Source organism: Apteryx mantelli, chromosome 5 (assembly GCF_036417845.1).
Source record: "Apteryx mantelli isolate bAptMan1 chromosome 5, bAptMan1.hap1, whole genome shotgun sequence".
NCBI lineage: Eukaryota > Metazoa > Chordata > Aves > Apterygiformes > Apterygidae > Apteryx > Apteryx mantelli.
In genome coordinates this window covers 20,662,474-20,688,118 of record NC_089982.1, presented here as the reverse complement: position 1 = coordinate 20,688,118, position 25,645 = coordinate 20,662,474, and the positions used below count along the sequence as shown (strand labels likewise).

The following is a 25,645-nucleotide window of genomic DNA, read 5'->3' as shown; positions in this document are numbered from 1 at the left end:
TCCTCTTGACACCCTCCCTTCAGATTGATAAGATCCCCTCTCAGTCTTCTCTTCTCCAGGCTAAAAAGGCCCAGCTCTCTCAGTCTTTCCTCATATGAGAGCTACTCCAGTTCCTTAAACATCTTAGCAGCTCTTTGCTGGACTCGCTCCAGTGGCTCCATGTCTCTCTTGTATTGGGGAGCCCAGAACTGGACGCAGCACTCCAGGCGTGGCTTCACCAGGGCTGAGTAGAGGGGGAGGATCACCTCACTCCCTTGAAGAGCTGGCCGTGCTCTTCCTAATGCAGCCCAGGATACCATTGGCCTTCTTGGCCACAAGGGTACATGGCTGACCATGAGGTCAACTTGTTGTCCACCAGGATTCCCAGGTTCTTCTCCGCAGAGCTGCTTTCCAGCAGGTCAGCCCCCAGCCTGTGCTCATGCCAGGGGTTATTTCCTCCCAGGTGCAGGACTCTGCACTTGCCTTTGTTGAACTTCGTGAGGTTCCTCTCCGCCCAACTCTCCAGCCTGTTGAGGTCCCTCTGAACGGCAGCACAGCCCTCTGGTGTATCCGCTACTTCTCCGCCCAAAACTTGCTGAGGGTGCACTCTGTCCCTTCATCCAGGTCATTGATGAAGAAGCTGAACAAGACTGACCCCAGTACTGACCCCTGGGGGACACCGCTAGCTGCAGGTCTCCAACTAGACTTTGCACCACTGATCACAACCCTCTGAGCTCTGCCATTCAGCCAGTTCTCAATCCACCTCACTGTCCAAAATGATAAATTGTGCAAATACATGCAATCTCAAAACAATACAAACCAGAGAAGAGATCATATTCGAGGCTGCATCTTATGATTACTACTGGCGCTATTCTCTTGTCCCGTGCTCGTACCATTAGTGACAAAATGAGACTGAAGACAGTTGGGCATTAAAAAGAAATAATAGAAGCAAAAATTTTGCAATTTGAGCAACCTCAAGAAAATGCTCTTTTTTAACTGAATAATTTTTAGAACTCAATATTGCCAAAGCCCAGTGTCAAAAAAAGGCTCAAAATTTCGAGCAGATAGTTACTGACTTATGAATCCTGCAGTTTTTAAGATAATCTTTCTGGAAGGGAAATTTAAACATTTTCTGGAAGAACAGTCATCAGGAACCATCTTTTCTCCTTTTTTTCCTCCAGTCACCTCTTTTAAATGAAAATGAGTGTTCTCAGATAATAGTCTGATGCCAGTATCTCACAGAGGAAAGGAATAACAAGGTAAGTCCTCTTCCAAAAAATCCTGGGTACTCTGAACATGATTTCCTCTTAATTTTTTAACCTATCAGAGAAGATGCTTAAAAAAAACTTCAGAGGCAGTCTTTGAGGTTTTAAGGTAATTTGGACATTTTATGAGCCATTAATAAAACTGAAAATAGCATTCCATCAGGCCATTTATAAACATATATGGTGTCATCAAATCTAGGGTTAGTCATCCAAGACTCAAGGCCTTCTTTCAGATTTTGCCCTACCAAACTTGTTGTGTGGGGTTATAGCAAGTCCAGAACTGAATTAATGCTCTTCTCTGCACTTACTGACCCTGACCAATCCAGGAAAGTCTTTTGAAAGGGACGCGAATTAGGGGATATGAGGAATTTAAGTAGTCGTGAGAAGTCTAAAGCAAATAATGCAAATTTCAGTTCAAGAAATCAAATCACGTCAGTTGAGCACTTCTTGTTAGTCCCTTTTTCTTCTGAAAGAACTCACTTGATATCTGCTTTACATAAGGCCTGATAATTCACAGTTAACACTGCATTGCAACATACACTTGCTTAGGTTGTACAGAGCATCCAATTAGTCTAGGTATGCTTTCATCTCCAGGTTTCTCTGTTGTAAGATTTGATATAAATCTCATTTGTACACCAGGCTCATAAGCCCTCCTTTCATCCCAGTTCTTGCACTGGATAAGCCAAGCAACGTACATGCAAAGTCCAAAAGGTTCATCTGGATTCAGCCTGTTAAGCTTCTTTCTATTCCATCACTTTCCAGACTTTTTACAAGAAGCATTTGGAATAAAAAAAGCACTACTGCTGAAACCACTTATTGTTATACTTTTAAAAGGCATGTTAGAAATAGAGCAATAAGTATTATAAGGCATTTTAAAACACTAGTAGTTTATTTACCAAGGAAAAGGGGGGGAAAAAACTGTTTCTAGTGGAAAGAGAAGCACTGGAAAGTAGCATGTTCTGGGGGAAGAAGGGGAGTTAATCTTCTGAGAGAAGAATAAAACCTAAGCACCCATAGTCAACGAGCATTATGCTAAATCCTTCTGTGGAGTGAACACATATAACACAACTCATAGCCCCTGAGGTTCAGAAGTCCACCATCACTATCTTTCTTGGTCACTGTTTCTTCTTCTCCATCCTCATGCATATGCAGACATGGTGACTGACAATATCTAAGCAGCCTTCATGAGACATTACTCAGGGTCTTTGAAATCTCATTGCAACAACGTTGAGCCACGTGTGGACGTGTCACCATCTGCATCACAAATGCATCCTTCCCTAGGTCCTCTGTGTGAGTACAAGAGATGTGTGAGCTGAAAAGAGAATGCTTTCATTTGCCAAGGTGATTGTTTTCCTTGAAGGAAGCACAAAACAGGGAATGTCTCTGAACGAAGGCTGTGTTCAAAAGTATAAGCTTTATCTCCAAGAGCACTTTCTCTTCTGCATCTCAACAGCTCTTTGCACTGCAAATGAAGCATTTAAAGGGGAAAGTCTCTTTGAAGATTGTGATTTCCCTGCTCAGCCCAGGCTTCGGGAAGGGGGAGCATGATACTGTACAAAGGTGTTGGCTGGCACAAAGAGAGTGAAAGCCTATTTGACAGTAGATATTTAGGAAGGGTTCAAGAGAGATATCTACAGTTTCATTTTTGCTCATACAAACACTGCTTCCTCTGCATGTCTTTACACCGCCCAGACCTCTGCAGACCTCGGACCATCTTCCATTGGGAGTTCCACAGTTCTTGCTAGAGACTCACAAGTGCCTGAGTCACTACTTGTCCTGCTGTTTGCTCAGTTGTTCACATCTGAGCAAAACTGATGCCCAAAGCTACTGAGTTAAAGCAATAATACTTTGCTTTCCAGAGAGCAGAGAACAAGGCATTATTTCCCCTGGACAGGTATATTCTGCATTACACTTCCTATTGTCACAGCAGGAATCCTCAGCAGAGTGAACTATCCATAGTGACCTACCTTCATTTTCTGATCCCACAGTGAAATGTGGTGACACGGCCACTTCATACTGTAGGTTACAACCGATCTAATTAGACAAACACAGACTCTCATTTGATAGTTCCTATTGCAAACTCAGGTCTGTCTTAAACAGGGTAACTCTTAATCCAGTCATTCCACAATGAAGCTGAGACATACACATTATCACTTGTGGGACAGACGACACACTTCTTAAAATCCTTTACTGCCACAGTAAATAATCAGTGGTTTTCATATACGTATTAGAGTGAAACACCCAGAAGGGAACAGTCATTTGATGAAGATAATCTACATGAAGAATTAAAAAGCTGTCAGTTTTGTGCATTTAACAGGAAAGTATAAAAATATCTATATGTAAATAAAAGAGAAGAGAGAGAGAAAACCACATTTATGTGTATGTGTTTTTAGATTAACAGAGTGAGTTCATGCTCAGCATGCTTCCTGCCTGATATTCCAGTTGGAGTTACACACACCAAGTAGAATCCTGAATCACTGAAGTTAAAAGCAAATTTTGTCATTGACTTCACTGAATCTTGGATTTTTGCTGAAAAAAAATAGTATCCAAAAAGATCAGAGTATATTACATTATTATTCTCACACATGTAACTATACCATTACAGTTTACTTACCAAAATCCTGAGAATCTTCTCTTGCACCTGGCTGTTTGTATGGATGTACCACTTTTATCTCCACTGGTGGAAAAAATGATGGCTTCAGGCTAATTGTGACTACAACCTTTCCAGTATACTTGTTGGCTCTCCATATCATACCAGATTTCGACTCTGAATAGTACAAGTGCTCAGCAAAGACAGACATACCAAGCAATTGATGTCTGTAACAAACAGAAAATAACACGAAGTGGCACACTACTGGATCCTGATACATTTACTCACTCATGCATTTTTTTAAGCATCTAGTTTAACCAAACACACAGTAAATAGCCTTTTTTTAAATTGCATTCTACATAATCTTATATATGAGCAAGTCAGGTGAGATGCCATAGGTATTCCCAAACAATACAGCATCCAGAATCCTGCAGATTTGCAAGAACCAGCTGCAAAACTATGAACATTTCTCACAGGTTACATGACCTGTTGTTCAGGACTGCCTCAACTCACAGAGAAAGCCTAGGTATGGTCCTGCTTCTGTTGAACCCAGCAACTAAAACGGATGCTTGCTTTGTTGAAGGATCTAGGCCAGTTACGTCCCCTCATTTCCCAATTTCCAGTGCCTTTTCTGAAACTTCTGACTGTACCAAGAAATTGGGGGGGCAGGGGGAGTGTACCTAAAAACCACCTTGCAGCTTTTCCTGCCACATGAAGTTATTTCCTATTTTCTGGTCAATTATAGCAGCCAGCAAGAACCATAAAAGGGTCCAGTTTTGATAAGAGAGGAGGCAGAAAAAGTATTAAAAGCAAGGTTTTTAGCTTCCATATTCCAAAGCATATTGCAGGTGGAAAAAAGAGGATCCATATCATCCAGGCTCAAAGGAAAAGTGTTGATGCTCAGGAAACACCAGTCAACTCAAAGAAGAAAGGAGAGGAAAAAATCCAATGAAGCAACTGGCAATATAGGGAGAAACCTCAACTTTGCATTAATCTGATAGAAGCTGCAGTAACACACAGTAACCTTCTTCTGAAAACGTGCCTGGCATGGAACATCTGTACCACTGCAAAGCATGAAGGCCAATGGACATGGATCTAACAGGCCCTCAGCCTTGCTTAGACCAGACACTGGGGAGCAGGGTGGAATGAGGCTGCTCCGTAGGACAGATTTCACCAGATCTGCTGAGGTTTGCTGGAGAGACTGAGCCCTGGGGGTTATCCAAGCCTCCACGCCCAGCAGCTAAGGACGACAACAAGTTTAGAGGAGGACAGGAAAGACCTGATCTAGCTCAGACTCTTGAGCTCACCCACTGTGACCTTTGACAAATCATTTAATCTCTTTGCTTTTGGCTTCTCTATCGGCAGAAAAAGGCTGCTAACAAAAACTCAGGGGATTCCTGAGGATTAAGTAGTCACCATTTGCTAAAAGCTTGGAAGATGAAGAGTACTGAACAGCAGTATGATCCCTACAGCACAGAAAAGAAGTTCTGACTTTTCATTTTTGTATCAGTAATTTTAAATATACTGTTACAGGCCATTTCTGCTACACTTTATACTCATTACTGTGCCATGAACAGACAAAATAAACAGGAGAAGGAGGTGACCTTAATTCTCTCCCCTGAAAAGGACTGTTTTATTTCTGACTTGCTCAGAAAAACTCACCGAACAGAATTTTTGAACAAGTGAACAGCCCCACCATCATAATCACATGATCCAATATGGGAAATTTCTTTCTCATGGTCATGTTGGATCCAGTAGAGCCTTAGGTCAATCAAATCCAGTGAGATGGCATTTATTTTTCCTGTGGTTCTTAAAACATTTCTCGTATCGCTTCCATCAAGGGATACTCGGTATATGTTGGAAACAGTACCATCTGAAGACCAAAATAATAACCTGCAGACAAGAAAAGCATATTTTGAAAAACAAATATTTGCAAGATTATGTCATTGCTGCACATTCCTTGTTTAGCTGCTCCTGTATACAGAATTTTTCTCTCTTATCACAGTGATTCCAGAATAAAAACTAATAATAAAGCCAGGGGCTTTCTTAATACATGCTAACCTATTTAAGGAAAACCCCATATATATCTCCCCTTAACAGAACTCTTAAGATTAGAAATCATTTCTGACAACAAAGTTTTGTCTGTTTAATGGAAGCAATGTTACTGCTAAAATTTTACTAGAGTTGTTTCTTATTTTAAAAAACATGTTTCTATTATGGACAGTACAACTCAGTGCAGGAAGCAGTGAGATACTAGAAACTTCTCTCAAGTAAGCCAAGAAGAAATCAGTCCAGCTTAACTGCGAAGCTCTGTTGTCTCTGTATCTGCTTTGTTCGGCCATGCAGTCAGAGAAGGAAACTGGAATAACCTCTCAAACCTACAGGGACTCCAGCAAACTTGGGAAATGGCATGTTTGTGAGGCAGATCTGCATTACCCTCTGCCTATGTTACACTTATGGGGAGGAATCTATCTCCAAAAATTCACACATCACTCAGTGATACTTGACTTTAAAATACCATTTCTATTATAATTCTCATTCCTTTTTACCTTCCTACTGGTTATAAAAGTCAGACTATGCTGCCATTAAATTAAGGCACAGTCAAAATAAAGCTCCAATACCAAAAACAATAATGCATTCAAACTCCTTATATGTGAAGTTATTCATGGATCAGAACCTAGATTTACTGATGTGACTAAGATTAGCAACAGTTATTCCAAAAGGGCAAGTAATACCTGATTCATGTGTGTTTTATTTTTTTTAAAGTTTGGGTTTAGAGGGGTTTTTTGTTTTCTTTTTTTACACTTACACAAATTCCAAAAAGCATTACCATTTTGCCTTGTTTTCACAAAATTTTAAGATCTAAATGTACAAAACAATGTAGCATAAAATCAGCTATACTACGTTTATGTTAATCATACGTTAAAGGCCCCCAAACAGATTAGATCTCACTAGCAAAGGGCTGTACTAGCAGAGGAAGAATCAGTCCCTGCCTTATGGCTTTTCCACTCTATTACATAGTCTACATAGTCCGTTACATAGTTTTTAATGTATAGGTGAAAATATGTTTCAAGCAGGTCCATCAGATTTTCTGTTGACATGTTTAAACACTTCATTAATAATTGCTTGCATTTCTATAGTGCCTGTTATTTAAGAATCTTTAGAGCTCTGGAAGCTTGGATAGATATAGGATTCACATTTTACAGACAGGGAAACTAAGAAACAAAGGTAATTCACAGTCTCAGTGCAAGCGTTATGCAAGTCAGTGGATGGCAGGATACAATACGAGCAAACATGAATATAGCCTTTACTGTATTTGCTCTCCTCTTAATTTTTAAACCTTATTTTTCAGCATATCTAAACTCCATTCAGAAAAATCAATCTTACAGCAATAGTTACGTTACTATTACTAAAATAATCTTATCACTACTAACCAGACACATCTTTTGAGAAAAACAGTTTCTAAGATATCACATTGACCTCTGTTACTTGTGCGAGTTGCACACACTGGAGAGAAGACACTGTTAGCATCAGACTTGGTGTATATTTATGTTTGCTGTGTTACGTTTGTCTCAATTCACTCCGCGTATACAGCTCTCAGAACTTTCATACAAACAAAAGACACCAAGATGTAAAAATGACGTTAGACTCCCTGGAGGCTACATTCTTTACAGTTTATTACTAGCTAACTTGCCTTTCTGTAAGCACATGTGTACAGCTTTAATGCTTGGTGAATCACACCTAGGTGAATATATGCATTTGAGTTTGTCCACAAAGTTTAGTGCAAGTTCACCAAATATATTCCTATAATGTCATTTGTAACATATTTCCCTGTTGCATTAGGTCAGCAGACTTGAGGACTTGTGGGAATTTACAAAATTGGTAAATAGGACTTTCAAAAGCAGATCAGAGAAAAAAAAACATAGGCTGTTGTTCAGGCCTTTAAAACCTATCCAAATGACAACTCTCTAAGGAACACTAGTAATGCAACAGGAAGTTGGTTTATATATAAATACACAAGGAGAGGGCACATAAGCCTTAGTATTAAAATACTTCCACACTATTCTGAGCGACTTTTTTGCAAATTGAAAGTGGCAACAAAAATATGTTATTGCTGTACCAAACAGAAGCATCTCAAAGTCTCCTCAGCTTTTACTTTTTGAAACCTTGAATGGAAGAGCTTTACATATCAAGATAAATCAGCATTAGGAGATCACTGTGACAATCCATATCGATAACTCTTGAGGAGGCCAAATCTCTGATGTGAGCATGGTTCTCAGTGTGAATGGCTTGGAACTGAAAAAAGCATCTTTATGATGGCCAAATTACTAGTGATACAGAGTAGCAACAACAGGTTCAGAACCAATAAGCAGAGCAACTGAGGGACAAAGGAAACAGGAACAAAACGTTAAGTTTAGACTTTTTTCAGAATATATACCAATTTATTTTCCAAGCATGCCAGGTCTGGAGCACAAGGGACACACCATTTGCAGGGACATTCTCCTTTGCTGTTTCAAGTCCTCTTTCCTGCTGCCCTGAAACTTCACCATCTTTGAGAAAGAACCAGCAATGCCTCTTTCTCCTCAGATCTCCTCATCTGCAAAAATCTTCCCTTATGACCAAAAGATAAAGTTTCTGCATTAGACTTCTGTGGACTTTAGCCACGCATTTCTCTATTTATTTCTTATATGGTTATTAACCCTTATCCTACCCAGTCAAAGTTCAAGGAATTATTGGACTATAGATAATACAATATGTATACATTATCCCTATAGCCTATAACTCACAGTCACAACACTTAGAATATTCTGAGTCCATTTCGATTAAATTACTAACCTAGTCAAAATTACCTTTGCTCAGCATCAATGGTAATCCTTGTGGGATGACCAGCATCTCTTAGAAGAACTCGGCGTTTTTTCCCGTTCATGTCTGTCGCTTCAATGGTTGCTTTCTGTTTATTGGCCCAAAGAATATCTTGATGTATCCAGTCAATAGCAAATCCTGAAATGCCTTTATCTATGTAACATAGTCTCTGTAAACAAAAAAATGGACAACAAGAAGCATCCCACTTAACACCCCAAACTTGACTTGCATTACATGAACTACAGTGCCAGACTGTGGCTTCCCATTTCATTTTACTTCCTTTTCTTTCAGACCCACAGGAACTTCACTTTCTTATTTTTTAAGCACTACATTTGGTCTTCTCTGTACTTGCATATACCCCCTCTGAACTGTCTGACCACCTCAGAGGGGGAAACTGTTCTCCAGAGGAAATAAGGAAATATGCTGGACTGAACTTTTATCTAGAAACATTTCCTGTATTTGGCACACTATGAAGTACCCAGACCTGTACTGTTACAGATGGAAGACTACCTGGCACACTGCTGCTGGACCCTGATCCTTAAAAATCAGTGTGAAATACATCATCTCTACATGGGAACAGGAACCCTGGCAATATCTCTCAAACAAAAGAAGGCTCTCAGAACATTAAAGTTCAGCCACAACAGCCTGTCTTCCCCTCTTAATCAGCCAGATGCAATGAACTGTACAGCTTTTTCTGAACAAAGATGCAGTGCTGAAAGAAGCATTTATGCAACCACAGAAACCAATAAAAGGTTTGAGAGAAGAGAGTAGGAATTCAAATACATTCTCCTCATACCATTTGTGTCAGTTTGAGTTACAGTAATCTGGAAGACAAATTTCCATAATGTCAGTGATTAATTTAAAACTGATAGACACATTATTGTCTTCAAAGCTTTGGTTTGTCTAAATTTCCTCCCCTTCATCTTTAACTCCATTCACTTAATCCCCAGAAAATACTAAATGTACTGTGAAAGTCAGTAAAACAGCGTAGACGCAGGCCTCCCTGGTACTTACCAGAACTATTACAACAGCAAATACTATTTAAATTCTAAAGTGCCAACCAATGAACCGGGTTGTTTCAGTAGAGGGTATAATGTTCAGTAACCTGGGGAATTTCCAGAGAACTGAACCTTACCTCTCGTTTTGTGCCATTCAGGTGAATTCTTTGCAGAAGCTGTCTTTCAGAGTCAACCCAATACACTTTCTCTTCTGCATAATGAAAGTCTGTAAGTGTTGACTGACCAGTATCAGCCACCAGTCTTTCATGATTTGTCCCTTCAGCATCAATTCTGAAGATAGCATTTCCACGGCTGAAAAGTAAGAAAGGTACAGGGTCTGGTGTGGAGACAAAAAAGACACCAATTAGATACATATGGTACTTTTGCCACATTAAATTCTCATCAGTATTATACTAGCCATAGCAAACATTCAGGATCTAACTATCTTTCTCATACTTGTACATTTCAATGATAACTTCCCAGGTATATCCCAGAGAACTAATACGACATAAACTTGATGTCCCTTCACATTTACTGCTAAAAATGTGTTAGATCAGAAAACTGACTCATGAAACAGAAATTGCAGAAAAAATTGTTACCACTAATCTCAAATCCTATGATCTAGTTGGAGGTCAAAAGAACTATTTTATGCATACCTTGCACTGAAGACATTTAAAACATGGTTAGAAAGACTTAGAACTTGGTTACCTGACAAAAACAGATCACAGCATACAAAAAATGCACTAATCAAATAATTTTGAAATACAATTATTAATAAAGTGCCAACTGAATAATGGTTTTAAAATCTGTCTAATCACTTGCTGAATTTATCTTCCAGCAAAGCAAAAGAGACACTCCATTCATCAGGGATAGATGTCAGCAAGGATGCACTGTCATCAGTTTTTGCTCATATACTTTTGAAAAATTAAACTAGTTCTATTGACAAGCTTTGCCACATTTTAATTAATTATCTTTACAATTAACATGAAACCTGAGGTTCTGAACAGCAGACATGACTCCTACAAAATTTAGTCAGATGCTGCACGTTCATCATGGTTGCAAGGCTGTTTGATTCAACAACCTTTATATTAGAGGAAAGAGACCAAGTTTGATTTCTCCAGTGAACAGCAGGTTAGGCAGCAAATTCTGACAAGCACCCAAAATGTATTTTACTGTTATTCACAAGAAAGATGACCAGAACTCTGATTTCTGTAATGATAGACTGCTTTGTATCTGGACCTTTCAAGGTATTACCAAGTTATAACAGCTGCTTCTAGGATGTTAGTGACACCTTTTTCTGCCATTATTTGTACTGAGCATCACCATGTGAGAATATTTAAACTATGAAGACTTGTTTTACGTAAATGGTAAATGAACACTGAAGTGTAGCAAGGTTGATTTATCTGAGGAATTTGGCAGTGGTACTGCTTGCATTTTGCCAATTACTTGACCAACAGTGTATATATACTTTGGTTTTGCCCTTTTCAGGCTCTGAATTTCCCATCAGGGTCCTGTGAGTGAGGGTTGTAGATGGAATGTGGACTGAAGAATTTCATTTTGTTTGGATTTTCTTTGAATTCGACTGCAGAGGCACCAGTCGGATTTGGGACTTAATATTATCAGGTGTTTGATGAACAGATAAATAACAGCTGCCTCAAAGAGCTTACTGTCTTTAAAACATGAGGGTATTTCACTTGGTATACCTGTTACAGAAGGATTTGCACCTAGCGTAAGGATAGCGTTCTTAATCCATGACAGTAGCTCCTGAATTGTCACTCACTTTCTACTAGTGGTATAAATGTTAGTAATATCCTTAGAAAAAGTGTGAAGTCCACCAATAATGTATTAAGGTAGGATTGTTCTTTGAAAGATCTGAGCAGAAATGTCATTGTGAGTTAACATGTTTATTTTCATTTCTCTTCAGTTCAAAAGTAAATAGTTTACAAAACATTTGATAAAAAGATAACACTTCTTTTTTAAAGGGCTAGCCCTGTATAGGCAGGGCTACAAAAATCCAGCTTGGCTCTTTGTGAGTGACACTTTGCTGTCAATGATTCTAGGAGTTACCTGAGGTAATTTTGCTGATGCTGATTTGGGAGCCACACAGAATACTTTTGGTTATGTTCATGGTCCCAAAGGCTACATCCAGAGGGACTCGAGTACATCCCCTACTTCTTGGTTCACAAACATACCCTGCCACATCACATCTCCACATTAAGGAGAGCCCCAAGTACACACTGGTCACAAAAAGAAAACTTGAACTCCTGGACCAGAAGGGAGTTGTAGTGTGTCCCAGACAGGAACTCAAACCAGGCATGCAGGAAATCAAGATGGAGAGGTGAGCACATCCACCTCATATTCTAGACAGCAATATGTTTATTTCCCCAGTGGTATCAGTAGAGGACAAAATTAAGGTTATTCAAGGCCATAACTGTGTATATTTTCCTCTCAGAGGGGCTAAAAGCTTTTAAAACTTAAATACAAATTACGTGTTCAAAAATCAGTTTGACAATTTAGGACAGAGGGGGAGAGAAAGAACTCACAGTAGCATTCATGTTTACTAACACTATCTACGGACCAAACCAAAAATAAGGACTTCCTGTCCAGCATTTCACAGCACTGTCCCCAGAACCTAAATACACTGGACAGGTATCAATGCCAACAGACTGAAAGGAGCAAAGGGAGCAAAATCTTATGTAGTGCCATTTTTTCCTGGAAATAGTAAGGACAGGATAAGAGAGAGAGTTTAGAGTTACAGTACAGTTTACGCCTCTGAGAGGGAATAGATCTGCTAAACAGGAAGCTATGTTTTGTTTTTTTTCCACATATTCACTCATCTTCTTACCACCATACTTTCCTTTTTTCCACTGTCACTCTTCTGTGACATCTGCTTTCCCCCTTGCCAGTTACCTGCACACTAGAAGAGGCAGTTTTTCAGTGAGCAAACCAAAGCATTGGTCTGCTTTCCAGTAGCTGAATTAAGTCAGTATTGTGAATAAGGAACAGACAGGCACGATCCACTTTGAAAAGTATGCTAACTGCTAATTAAAACTCTAAAGCTCTTTTTCAGTCACTAGAAAAGAAAATGACCTTACCATTCACATAGCAAGACCATTTGTCTATATCCAAGGCGTAGCCAGGCAAACAGGAGCAGATATAGGACCCTGGAACATTGATACAGCTTTGGCCACAGGTTCCCAAACCACCTTCGAGGCATTCATCAATATCTGAAAAATGTTTTGAACAGATCAGGGTAATTCAGCTAGCAAAAGCAGGAGAGAACAAACAGAAAGATGACCCTGGACATAGAAAGCTGATAATCGGTTAGTTACAAAGTTTAGTTTCCCACCATTAAAAGAGGAGGATGGCTATATTGCTTCACTTATTGGTTTCAGAATCGTTGATTTGGTTTTTTTTCCACATGTTCAGGGATTTATTTTTATTTTTAAAGGAGACTGACCAGGAAAATTACCTCTTCCCCTAGTGACTGGGCACTCTACACAAATGGTCCCTGATTGCCCAAAAACAGGGAAAGGACTTGTCTACTACTCTTTTCTGTGATTTGCATTATCCTTTGCTACGCAATTACGATACTCTCACAACCTCTGCCTGCGGCTGCTTCCTTCTATTACTATCCCTCTTTCCACAGTAACAATTTGGCAAATAAATCACCAGACTTTGCAAAACATATGACTGCCAAAGCACTCCCAACCTGACATTTTCAATTCAGTCATGTGTCAAAAACATACATGATACATTAAAGAACACTATATTCTGAGAGCAACAATCCCAAGCCAAACACCCATCCAAGACAACAAGCAAATTAATTAGAAATTTGACTTTTAACTGATGGATTAGCCCAGAGCTTTTATTAATTAAAAAGATAATTGTGGTATTTATGGTGCATTATTAGGGCTTGAGGTAGTAGCTCTGAAAGCAAAGGACTTCAAAAAAAAAAAAAAAAAAGTCACCACTGAGGAGCATATTTTACACTGAGGGGGAAGATATTAAGCTCTTTGTCAGTATTCATCACCATGGAGGATTGTCCCAGAAAGTTCAGAGACACTTCAATTCCTACTGAAATCAAATGGTAACTTCTAGAGGTTCATGACATCTGGCAGTATCGTGTCCTTGTATATTTCTTGGTATAATAACAGGGAAGGTTGCTCTAAGAATCAGCATTCACCCTGCCCAAGCTGTTTGATGTCCGTGCCTTAGTAAAACACAGCAGCTTTTCTTCTGGGTTTTAACATTACAGTAGGTTTGAATTCACACATACAAGAAAAAAAGAAGCAACATGAGTTCTTTTTAAGGGACACATTTGACTAAGCCAGTACAGGAGACTGAATCACAACCAAATCTATATATATATGTATTAATATATTTATGTGTATGTATATTTATATATACTTATATTCCTGACCAAGACTTCAGAGGAACTAAGGAAGAGCTTCTTGGGTAACACAGCATTTGAATCATGTGCAAATTACCACAGGGCTTTAGGAGGTCTGTGAGTGTTAGGTGAACATCCACCTAGTTCAGAGAAGGCCAGAAATGGCATCTCACTATAACAAACTGGTAATTCGATCAACTCACTCCAGCACTTTGAAAGGAACTTTTCCTGTTTGCAATCTCAGGTTAGTGAAAGCAAGCAGATCTCTGGTGTCCCATGTGGTCCAGGGAACTGTCTCCCTTAAATGCCTTTAAAATCTCCATAAAGCAGAAGAGTTTAGGGGTTTTTTTCTGTGTTAAATAGCAGTTATTCAAAAAGAAAGTTGATGTTTTACAGCCATTTAATGTGACCATACAGATTAGGGAATGCTTCCATATTCTTTTCAGAGTTGTTCCACAATATTTTCCACGTGGCCAATAAACTAATTTTGATAATGTATGAAACATAATCAGAGCATGTGCAACTAATTTTTGTTTTAACAGATTAGAAAGGTAAAACAGATGCATTATCAGCAACTTAATTCCATAAAGCATTTTAATGCTAAACTGCATTCTTCTTCAAACAATCAGCTTTCCAAAGCATATTTTCCCACAGACATGCGAGAGATGTACATGCCATTCTCCATAGAATTAAAGGAGTAACTCCTGCAAATTCCTTTCAGAAAGGTTTGAATGGCTTAGAAGTTTGCTAATGGGCTACAGAAACCCTGAGCTCTGGGTTGCAAGTTTAAATCTAGGTATGACAGGCTAGCCAACAGTGCCTGGGTATCCTTAAAATTAAAGGGCTTCTGATAGCCTGTATCTTTGGTGAGGACTTTGGTGACCTCAGTCCATTTTCACAACTACCGTCAATGTTAACAGAGATGTGAAGAAGTCTATTGGTGTGAACATTGCCTTAGTATCTCACCATGATGTGCTAGTTTTCAAAAGGACTAGCAGGCTGACTAAGCTGGACAGCTAATCTGATTTAGTCACCAGTATAAAAGCAGATGATGCCAGGCTCAGTTGATACAGACTATAATGTAATTAATGTTAGTCAATATATTTTTATGACAATAGTGGCTTGTTAAATAAATACGATGTTATTGCTTTGACAAAATTGTAAGTATGGGTGATAAAGGTAGCTGTGTAGATGTAAAACTTAAAAAGACAGAAATCATTCTGACAATTATTCAATCTCAATAAAGTGCATGTTAAAGAAGAAAGGCAGTCCTGATCCCTAGACAGTATCTGGAAGAGTGCTTACTCTGAAGAGGATTTAAGTTCATACTGGACAAGCAGCTGACCTCTCAGCATGTTACTGGACAAGTTAAATCACAATACATATAAAATACAGGAGAAATAAATGACAGTGGGGAGATAATTTTACTTCCATATATGGCAGTGATCAGACAATATTGGAATATTTTTTGTATTTCTCGGATACAGGCTGTTAAAGGGTACTGAAAAATTAGAAAGTGTATATAACAAGGATTAAAAAAAAAAAAAAAAAGAAAGAATTGAGGGTAAGAATAAGCACCTTTCAGTGAGACACCCAAAGAGCTCAGTCTGTTTAGCTTATCAAAAAGATTGGGAGTAGGCTTGATCACAGTACATACAAACCCTCAGAAAGAAAAAGTACCCATTTTCCAAAGGGCACTTTAATCTCTTTCAGAAAAGATTTAACAAGGACTGATGGCTGAGAACTGAAGCCAAGAAAATTAAATTTAGAAATTAAACTCATGTTTTAACAGCGAGTGCAATTCACTAAGGGAACAAGCTACCAAGAAAAAACTGTGAAGTTGTGAAAAACATCAGTGGATATTCTCAAATCAAGATGAGAATGGGAAGACATGCTTTAACCAAACACAGGTTACTGCTATGTACCACAGTAACTGGACAATGATCTGTGATTTACAGGATGGTCCTTCCCAGCTTTAAACCATATTTAAAAAAAAAAAAAAAAAAAAAAAGCAACAACAAAAACCTGACTCTCCAGGAGAGAGCACACTGACTGATCAGGCTTTTTACGCTGCCTCCCTAGTAACTTAAAGAGGGGATTTGGGGGTAATCAGTGTGCCAGTCTTCAGCACTACTAAAGTTCACATAATAAAGAAAATCCCCCACCCACTGAAAAGCGAACAATCACCCTAACTGATGAAAGGATATAGTTCAAGAATAATTGCCCAATGCAAAATCAGAGGCACAATGACAAGCTGCTTGGCCATCAGAGACCGTCCATTCCAGCTGTAAACAGGAAGTGCCAACAGACACTGAGCTATTGTTAAATACGCTGGAGCTCTGTGAACATTCAGTGTTCAGGGCACTAACAATGGAAGACGGTCCTAGGCTTAACATGAGCCCTCCTTTTTGTAAAGGTCAAAAAAAAAAAAAAAAGGCGCCAAAAGCTGTTTCTTAAGGCTTAGGAGAACTTGATCATAAAATGATCCATCAGGTGTAACTAAGAGTGCCTTCACCTGCACTCTTTATGCCTAAGCAAGGCACAGTTGCATCCTGCTGTAGCTGTTTTATGTATCCTGGCAACCACTTTCCCCAGTGGGAACTTTACCCTGTGAAAGAGATCGGCTTAGTGAACACAAAAGCTGTCTGCAGTGCCCTGACAGCCAGTCCTGAATGGAAGAATGAGATTCTGCTCAGTTCACAATGGCTTCTTTATGCAAAAAATGCCTTGAGAATCAGCAAAAACGATGAATCATGTCATCATGATGTTGGCAGCTCTCAATGACTTTGCATACAAATATGCCACTTTATTGAGAGTCCTAAGAAATGCTCTGATTGCAGAAGGTGGAGCATTAGTATGCCTGGCAGGGATACAGAGAAACCACAGTAACCCAGAATGTGCCTTTCATTATGGCCCCAAATATATAGATTTTATATATAAAATATATCCACACAGATACACACTCATACAACCTAACTCAAATTTGGTTCTTGTGGAGTTGGACTACAGATGAATTCAGTCTTCTGTATCCAGTCACCTCATAATCTTATCAATGACGTTAAACAATAAATTTAATCTGGATTACAAAGAAAATAGCTCATACATTTTATCTATTTTGTTAAAAACATACAGCTCAAAGAACAGAAGATAGTCACAAATGGAAAAAATGTCCCATTTATCAACAAGTCACAAAATAGTTGAGGCAAATCTCTGAGGGACTGAAGGAGTGAAGAAGTGCAAGTTTATCATTACCTCAGCTCCCTAGTTTTTAAACGGGCATTAAAGTACAACCTGATCTTTTGAATTTTTGAGAGTACAGAGGCTGTGAAGTGCTCAGATAATATGGTAAAAAATACAATGTAAATAAGGTGGTTATCAATTCCTGCACTTTTCCAGTCCAGAACCACAGCTGTGACAGCACAAGCAACCATATGATTTAGTAGAACCAAAAAAAAAATGTTCTACATAAAGTAGAACCAAATTTAGATCTGAAATCAAGTTCAGAAACCACTTCTAGACATCTTGAAGAAAAATGGCAAAAAGATCTCAAGGGACTATGATATCTTCTTTAATCTTCTACTGTTCTGGATTCAGATGTCAAGAGTTTGGTCACTAGAATGAAAAAAAAATCACTTTCAGTTTTTGTTTGAGAAATAAATGCTGAGAATAAATTAGTAACCACAAATTCCACATGAAAGCTACTGAGAAAAGGTGCAGTTCTAACTGGTCTTTACTTCCCTGAAAATACAGTCTAATTTTCAACATACTGTTACTGGATTGCCTTTCAAAGATGAAGTCCGTGATGTTATCTTCTGGCACTTTTTGAAAGGCAGCAGTAATTACTGACATCCAGCTCCCTTTAAAATCAGGTTTCAAGTTAGATAATAGAACGTATCTAGCAATCTATTTGTTTAAAACAGAACATTAGATTAATATCTGCTCATTTCCATTGAGCAAAATATTGATGAGGAAAGGTGTTATAGTATCATTAACTGGCCCTACAGCTCTGCTTCTCAGCCTCCTTCAGGGTTAAGCTTCATGTGATCTCTGCTGCCATTTCTTTCACTTCTTGTGATAGATTCTCCTCCTTCCTATCTCGATCCAAGTTTTTACAGTTAAATACAGTATTTGTCCACATCCAGCTGGATCCAATTTCCAGAGAGTTCAATGGGAATCTTTCAGTGAATTGGCCTGTGGCTCAGACCCATGTTGAAGAATTCCCTTCTATTATTCGGCAACAATATTTTCAAGCATCTGTCCCAAGGCAGTATAATATGAAGTGAGCTAGCTGGAAGACAGCTACTGAAAATAAGCAAACAAATATGCTTCAGCTGCACTCTTCCAAAAAACTGGGATACAGTGGGATCCCAACAGATTTATCCCTAAAATTGCACTATGATGGGGGTAGCCAACAAAGTTCCCCATTTCATTGGCTCTTACATCACCTCATACGATGTTTGCAGAGGATAGCTGTGAATTAGTTGTGAATTGGTATTTAATAATTCTCAGAATACAACATAAAAAATTTCAACAGTGTGTCTTCAGAAGGCTGTATGGAGCAAACTGGAGCCAGGATTTAGCTAACTAAGGGGAATTTTAAAAATTGTAATTCAATCAGGAATAACTTGAATATTCCACATCACCAGTGTTCCATGACAGGAGAGTGGTGAAGAGCAAGAAAGAAAGAGGAAAAGCTTGAGACACAAAAAGAAGAATCTGACCAAAACAGCTGATCTAATTGCCATTGTCATCTTCAATTACAAGAGCAAGAAAGCTGTAGCTTTGGAGGAACATGTAGCTTGCTAGTACTAAAGAAGCGAAAAAGGGTGACTAGTCAATGCCAGAATTAGCAGTGATGTGGCAGAATTTAAGAATCCCTATGATTTACTATAACTTTAATAATGTGGAGTTTTGCTTTGCCTTCCTTAAAAACTTTTCTTCAACACTGTGAATCTGTTTTTAAACAACCATCTTCCTTCACCTTTAAAACTTACAAAGTGAATACTCAAAGTCAGCCCTGAAGCCAAGGTACATTTCCATTCATGCAGTATCTAGAACATCAATATATTTCTCTAGGGTAGTCCAAGACTAACAGGCACTAATGTCCAGTCTTAAATTTGATTATGCAAGGGACTACAGTAGAGGCTTCTCGAGATAAACAGTATCACAACAGAAAGTGTCTTGGCTTCTAGTGGGAAAAGCATCTAAACCCCAAAGAAGCATGAAAAATGGTGGTGTTATAGGGGTACTTGGGGAGGGCACAGCCAACTGATCCTAATAGCCATAAGGCCAAAGCCCATTCCCTGGTGTCCCTTGTATGCTTACAGAGGTCAAACACGTTAGAAATCAAAGCTCTCCCAAGACACACTGCTCACATGTTTTTATCTTTTAGGAAGAACAACAACAAGCGCTGCATGGCCAAGACCATTTTTCCTTTAGAGGTAGAGGGTTCTGTGTGTTCACTGGGGCCTAAGAAAGATGAATTTTTAAGGCTAACTTAGTCCCCAGTCTTGACACCAGCTTTAAAAAAAAGATTAAATCAAGACGGCAATGTCAAGAAGTGCAGAAACGCTTCCAATTGCATCATTACTTGCAAATAAATAGATGTGTTCAGGCACCAAACTAGTACTTTGTTTTTACCTCATGACCTGTTCTCCCATACTGTCTCTTATAAACTGTGCTGTTCTGGAATACATAGTTGCCTCAAAGACCTTTCCCCTCTTGGCATACCAAGTCAGGATTCAAATAATCTCTCTTAAAATAACCGCATAAAATTATGTGAAACATTTAGGGCTAGATTACATTACGCTTCCTCATGACAAGGTGGCCTTTGATCGTTGAATATCCCTAGAAATAAAAGGAACTAATTAAGAAATAAGATATTAAGCCATGTAAGAAGAGCACAACCTAGATCTTCATCTGTAGTAGCAGGATGGAAAACGAATCTAGAAAAGCCTATGCACTTTCCAGTATGTGTCCTTTGTGGCAGCTCTCTAATAAGGAGCCGACACCTCCTCAATTCAGGATAGGCCTTACGGCTGGCAGGACGCCACCACAGTCACAGACGATAAAGAACATTTTACAATTGGTATATTTATTACAGCTCACCAAGGATGGTCGCCAAGGCACAATTCAGCTTGCTGTCATTGTTCACAGTTCACTGGTATGAGTCATGTCTCCCACTCACCACTTTTATGCCCATTATTACCTTCAAAGTCTGCCTCCAGCTTCCTATCACTTGCTTCCACTGCACTCTCTATCTCACATAATTAATGAACTAGAATTTCATACATCCGGGCTTCTGGTCATGACAGAGCTTGTATATCCAGCACACACAAAAAAGAACAGAGGAAATCCATTCCATCAAAGCATCCTTTAGTCCTGTATTTCATCTCAAAATTCTGCCTGTGCTTGCTCCTCTGTAATTCAGTGGTCTTTAATTAAAATGTGCAAGGGTATCTTTTTATTTTTGGCTTATTCAATGCTAGACAAGGTAAAATAAGATCTTTGCTCAGAGTACATCATAGTAAATTTAGCTGTTACAGAAAACACTATTTCTATTACTATTTCTTGCACAGTCTGCTGAGCTACCAGCAATCCTGTTTTGGTGCTTTACCTAGTATCCCCAAGACTGGCACAACAAGAGAATAAATCTAGCTTTCAACAGAAAAGACACAATGTAGGGCAACTCCTGTCTCCGTTAATGGGAGAGCAACACATGTCAGTGTGCAAACTGAGTCGACTGAAACAGAAGAATGAATGCATTTTCGTGGCATTTTAACCTTCAATGATATTTAGAGCGGACTTTGACCCACCAAAAAATAGCCAAGCAATTGCCTTCATTTCAGTATGACTGTCCTGTTAAAAGTGAGGTCTCATCTGGGCAATACAGTAATGTATAAGTCGTAACTAATGTACTTCCTAATTAGCCCATAGAAACTAGGTTAACATTAGCAAATAGCATGGACCTGCAGGAGAGGATCTGTAAAGTGCAACAGCTGCTGAGGATCTGACCTACATACATCTCAGGGTGGGGTTACACAGAACCAGTTCTAGTCTGGTCCTGCAGACTGAATGCCCATTAACAGTAGGGAGGACGGGTGCTCTCCTAGGGTGCACCTACTGGTTTAGGTTCACCCATCGGGAATCCCATTTGCGCACCTTGAGACTGCTCCGCAATGTGAACAGAAGCATAGTAAGAGGGGAGAGTACAGAGATTCACTTCAGAAGTGAGTTCCTCATTCAAATTCAAGCATCAGCATAGGAATATCCTAGGTGTCTTTGCATCTCTGATAAACCTTCAATCAAGTTTATCGTTTGTACACAAAAATGCCTAGCTCCTCCTCCCTCAATACCAGAATATTTAACATGCATACTTCTCTTTTCTGCTTACAAGCTGGTATTTCTTGGCAGAATGCACAGAGGCACCTGTTATTAAGTCACTGAATCATGTCAAGAACTGAGTCAGAGCTCCTGAAGCCCAAGCAAACTATGGCAAAAGCTTAACTCCAAGTATTAGGTCTGTTTGCTTGAAGCCTTACAGAGCATTTCCTCTTCTCCTTAACACAAAATCCAGTACTTCACTGGCTCTGCCTTTCTAAAAAAATTGAACTTCAAGGTATCAGGGTGGGAAGAAGGGTTCTGTCACTCTTTGTCTTACACTTTTTAAAGAATAAGAATCTGCATTTTAAATGTTCCAAATCACTAGAGATTATTACAGTAATATTAGTGTCATACACTTCACCCGCATTTTAGTACTACAGTATCCAACACGTTATTCATGTATTGTATGAGATGTATTAACTCTCTATAAAAGTACTCTTTCTATATGCATATAGAGATATAAAAATACATCCATACACAAATTACACATATATAATAGCACAAATATGTGCATGCACATGTGTTGAAGATACAGAGACACTAAAGCAAAGGAAAGGAATTTTGGTAACCAGGGAACAGTTCGGATCTCTTTAAAAATCATATATACCCTAATCCTACTTTCTGATAATTAAACTGACAAGAGACTGATTTCTGAATAACAAACTACTAAACAAAATGAGTTCTGTTGGTTCTGAGAAGCAAGTGATATCAAAAAGTTGATTTACTGTCTCTGCCAGTACAGCACACAAACACTCTGTAAAAAAAATTCTTTAAAAACTATAAAGCTCAATTAAGAGAATACAAATGCTGTTTTCATAATTGTGAATGGTCACTTACTTACCTACACAAATGGAGTTTTCAGTCTGTAGTCTGTATCCATTAGGACAGTTCCAGTGCTGCAGAGCTGAGACAAAACCAATTTTAAAAACCACTGACAATAAAGCAACAAGGAAGAGAAACATAATCTTGAGTTTTCTGGACTGTTGCTAGAGAAGAGTAAGCTTGTATTCAGTCATATCCAGGATAAGATGAACACGTGTAATCCCAAAAGGTTTCTGCAATCTCCTGCTTTATACTCAGACATCTTATCACAATACCAAGTTTTATCTTTGTCTTGTTTTTCTTGTCACTTTAGTCCTTACTGTGTCTGACTACAACCTTGAAGAAATTCCTGGGGGATTTCTTCCCCACACATGTCGTTTTCTCTCTCTCTTTTTTTTTTTTCTTTCTTTTTTGGAAGCCAAGTATGAAATGCCTGACACTCTTGCCACAAATTTAACACAGCGTAAAAGCAAAGTTCACAAGGATCATTGCAGATTTCCTCGCGACAAGCAAAGCTGCTGTTCAAATCTTAAATGCGGAGAAATTGAAAAACTGTTCACCACAGCCCTCAGTGGAATATAGGGAGCAAGATCTTCAGGTACCGTCCTTCTCCAAAACGTAGTTGCTCTATACATACAGACTTGGAGAGACTTCTCTTTCTTTTTAAAGCTCTACTTGCCCCACCTCTTCTCTTTTTAGTACCACTTGAGTGAACCCTGTGTTTGCAAATAGTAATGTGGTCAGTTCCTTACTACAGGGAACTGAGCCAGAATGCAGATACCCAGCCACTCATGTTTGAGAAGTACCTGCTGCACACCAGCTAAGTTTTATTTCTCAGAGATTGTAGCCTGATTTATACCATGCATGTTCAGTCATGATTAGTCATGTTCATTTTTATGTCATGTTTTTTACTACCAGAAACAAACTTTGTCCAACTTTGTTCATGCAAAAAGGAAGGAAAAAAATTCCCTCCAGTTTCTCCAATCTATTTCAGCTGGCAATACACACTGGCTTAGGGTCAGATTCAGACCTAGGGTATGTGTTTGCAATTCTGATTTCACAGAAGTCACAACCTTCTCTCAGGTCTGACAGTTCTAGGAAAATGCCTACTCTCAGAATCCAAGGCAACATGTTCTGAGTCTGCAGTATCTCACACATGTTCTAGTCATTTATATGTGCACAATAGGTGCTGTAAAACACTACTGTTCTGATACAGTGCTCTTTTACACTTATTTTATGAAGGCATGTACACTAGAGAAATTCCACGTGAGTCAAGCTCACTGTTCTTCCAGTATTGAAAAAATCTCCTTTTCCCTAATCCTTTGGCCCAAACCAGCAAAGCTCTAGAGCACAAGCCTAAGTGATTTGCTGAATTTTTAACGTGCTGAGATTTAAGCAGTTGTTTAAGTGGTTGACTGCACCAGGGTTTGCTGCTCTAACTGTTGTGACGCATTTTAGTTCTGCTGCTTTTTTCTTTTTCTTTTTCTTTTTTTTTTTAATTTCTGCAGTATTGTGCTAGAATAAATACTAATACAACAGCTGGAAACACCAGCAGCAGCAGCAGACAGTAACTTACAGCTGTGTGAGTTCCATCCCTGGGAATTCTTCGCCCCTCTATTTGTCTGAATTGATAAGAGTCCGGATTTGCACTAAAAGAAAATAAGAAGCATGAAACCTGATTATAAACTGGGCCAGTCTCCACCAAAAGCAACTGTTTCTTGATGTTTCTGTGCCTATATGTAGCCACATTCTGCTTGCTCAATCCTCACTGCTCCAACTAATGCAACTAATTAAATCCAGACTGACAAATGGAAGCCACGTTTTTATGTATACTGTTCAGAACTGAGTGCTTATTCTGCATGCTATAAAATACAATAATAGTAACGTAAATTATGCAGGGCCAGACTCATGACAAACAGCACTTGCTCCTCCAAATAGTCCCCTGGAAAACAAAAGGGGAACCAATGTGAAAGTGTAGTAACGCCATACCATCTAGGATTACAGGATCCTGCCCAGGAACTGTGGTATGTTCCACATGAATCTGTTTTACTAATTCTGTAGCTGTCGATTCCTCCTCACACAGTTTTCCTCTGTGTTCAAGCTGGGAGCACACAACCTAAAAAGCTCAAAAGGAATGTGTCACTTCTCTGTGAGTAACCACCAGCAGAGAGCTTGCTAGACTGTGAGGGTGGCCATCTGAGTACAGCTCTGACCTCTTCCAGGGAAACGCTGACAAACTCGCAGAAAGAGACAAAATGATTAGGCTCTCTGCTAAAACCCAGAAGCAATTTTTGTTACTCCACAGGCCTTCACATTCTTTTAGTCTCTCCTTCACACATACTGTCTTTCCCAAAGATGTCCTTCAGTCTTTTCCCCCCCATCTATTTCCTCTTTTTGCTTTTACTCAAAACACAAGTCAAAGGCATGTCTCAGAACTTCTTTTTTCTCTCTAAGATAAAAATGGAGAGAGAAAGTTTGGCATGTCAATACCACAATGAACTTTTCTGGAAGAAGATATCCCTTCACTGCAGTCAGATAGAGACTCGTTAGTAAAGTGATTAATTTCACTGTCCCAGAAGTATAGAAAGGGTTTAAAAAACAGGAGAAATCTCTTTTAATAGTGGGATTTTTTTTCCCCTCAAAAACCAGTTATGCCTCAGACCAGAACTAGTGGCCAGATCCACTATGATATGATCTGGGCCTGAGGATGTAAATAAATTACTTGAAAGCAGATAGAACCAATTATCCTCTCCTAGACCAAACCAGAAAGTTCTCAGCAAAGTACAAAATTCATCAGGCTGTACCACAGCTAAACTTTCCAAATGTGGCATTTTTCACCAATTGGTTCAGAAGACCAATACAATAATTCTTTCCCACCTAAAATCATTTAGCATTTAAGGAGCTGTTTCAAATATGTTTCTACAAAGCAAGCTACCGTTCACACCCACAGCTAGTAAGCACAGTAATTTACTTTAGGCTAGCATTCATACAATAAATTAGACTAGACTTACCTCTGAATCAATCCAAATTGATCCAAATGATCTTAAAATTATCTCTCCTGATACACTGAATGCTAAAAACTGATCTAGTTTAATTTGACCTGGTGTCTCAAGAGACTGATGAACTAACAGTAAATATCTATCCTTCTTTTCCCTTCTTTTGGACTTCCCACTCTCTCATCTAGTTTTGGAGGGCTTTCTTTGCCTTGATTGGTAAAGACCAGCTGGTGATCCAACTGAAAAGGTCTTTTCCCCTACCTTGGCACAGAGCTGCAATTACTGAGTTCAAGGACACAATGTTCTGGCTGTTTCTAAGCTATGAAGGAAATTGAGTTCTCCCTCACTTTCCCATG

At 39.0% G+C, this 25,645-nt stretch overlaps 1 protein-coding gene across 1 annotated transcript in view; it reads right to left on the bottom strand.

Annotated features, from left to right (window-relative positions):
* EGF (epidermal growth factor) overlaps nt 1-22,433 on the bottom strand; it is a 63,360-nt gene extending 40,927 nt beyond the window's left edge. The window contains exons 1-6 of the mRNA XM_013951617.2: nt 22,313-22,433; nt 12,791-12,922; nt 9,833-10,032; nt 8,685-8,866; nt 5,497-5,727; nt 3,859-4,061 (exon numbers count right to left, since the gene is read on the bottom strand). Coding sequence (XP_013807071.2) covers nt 3,859-4,061; nt 5,497-5,727; nt 8,685-8,866; nt 9,833-10,032; nt 12,791-12,922; nt 22,313-22,433 — 1,069 coding nt within the window. The remainder of the gene's footprint in view (nt 1-3,858; nt 4,062-5,496; nt 5,728-8,684; nt 8,867-9,832; nt 10,033-12,790; nt 12,923-22,312) is intronic.
* Nucleotides 22,434-25,645: the final 3,212 nt, after the last annotated feature.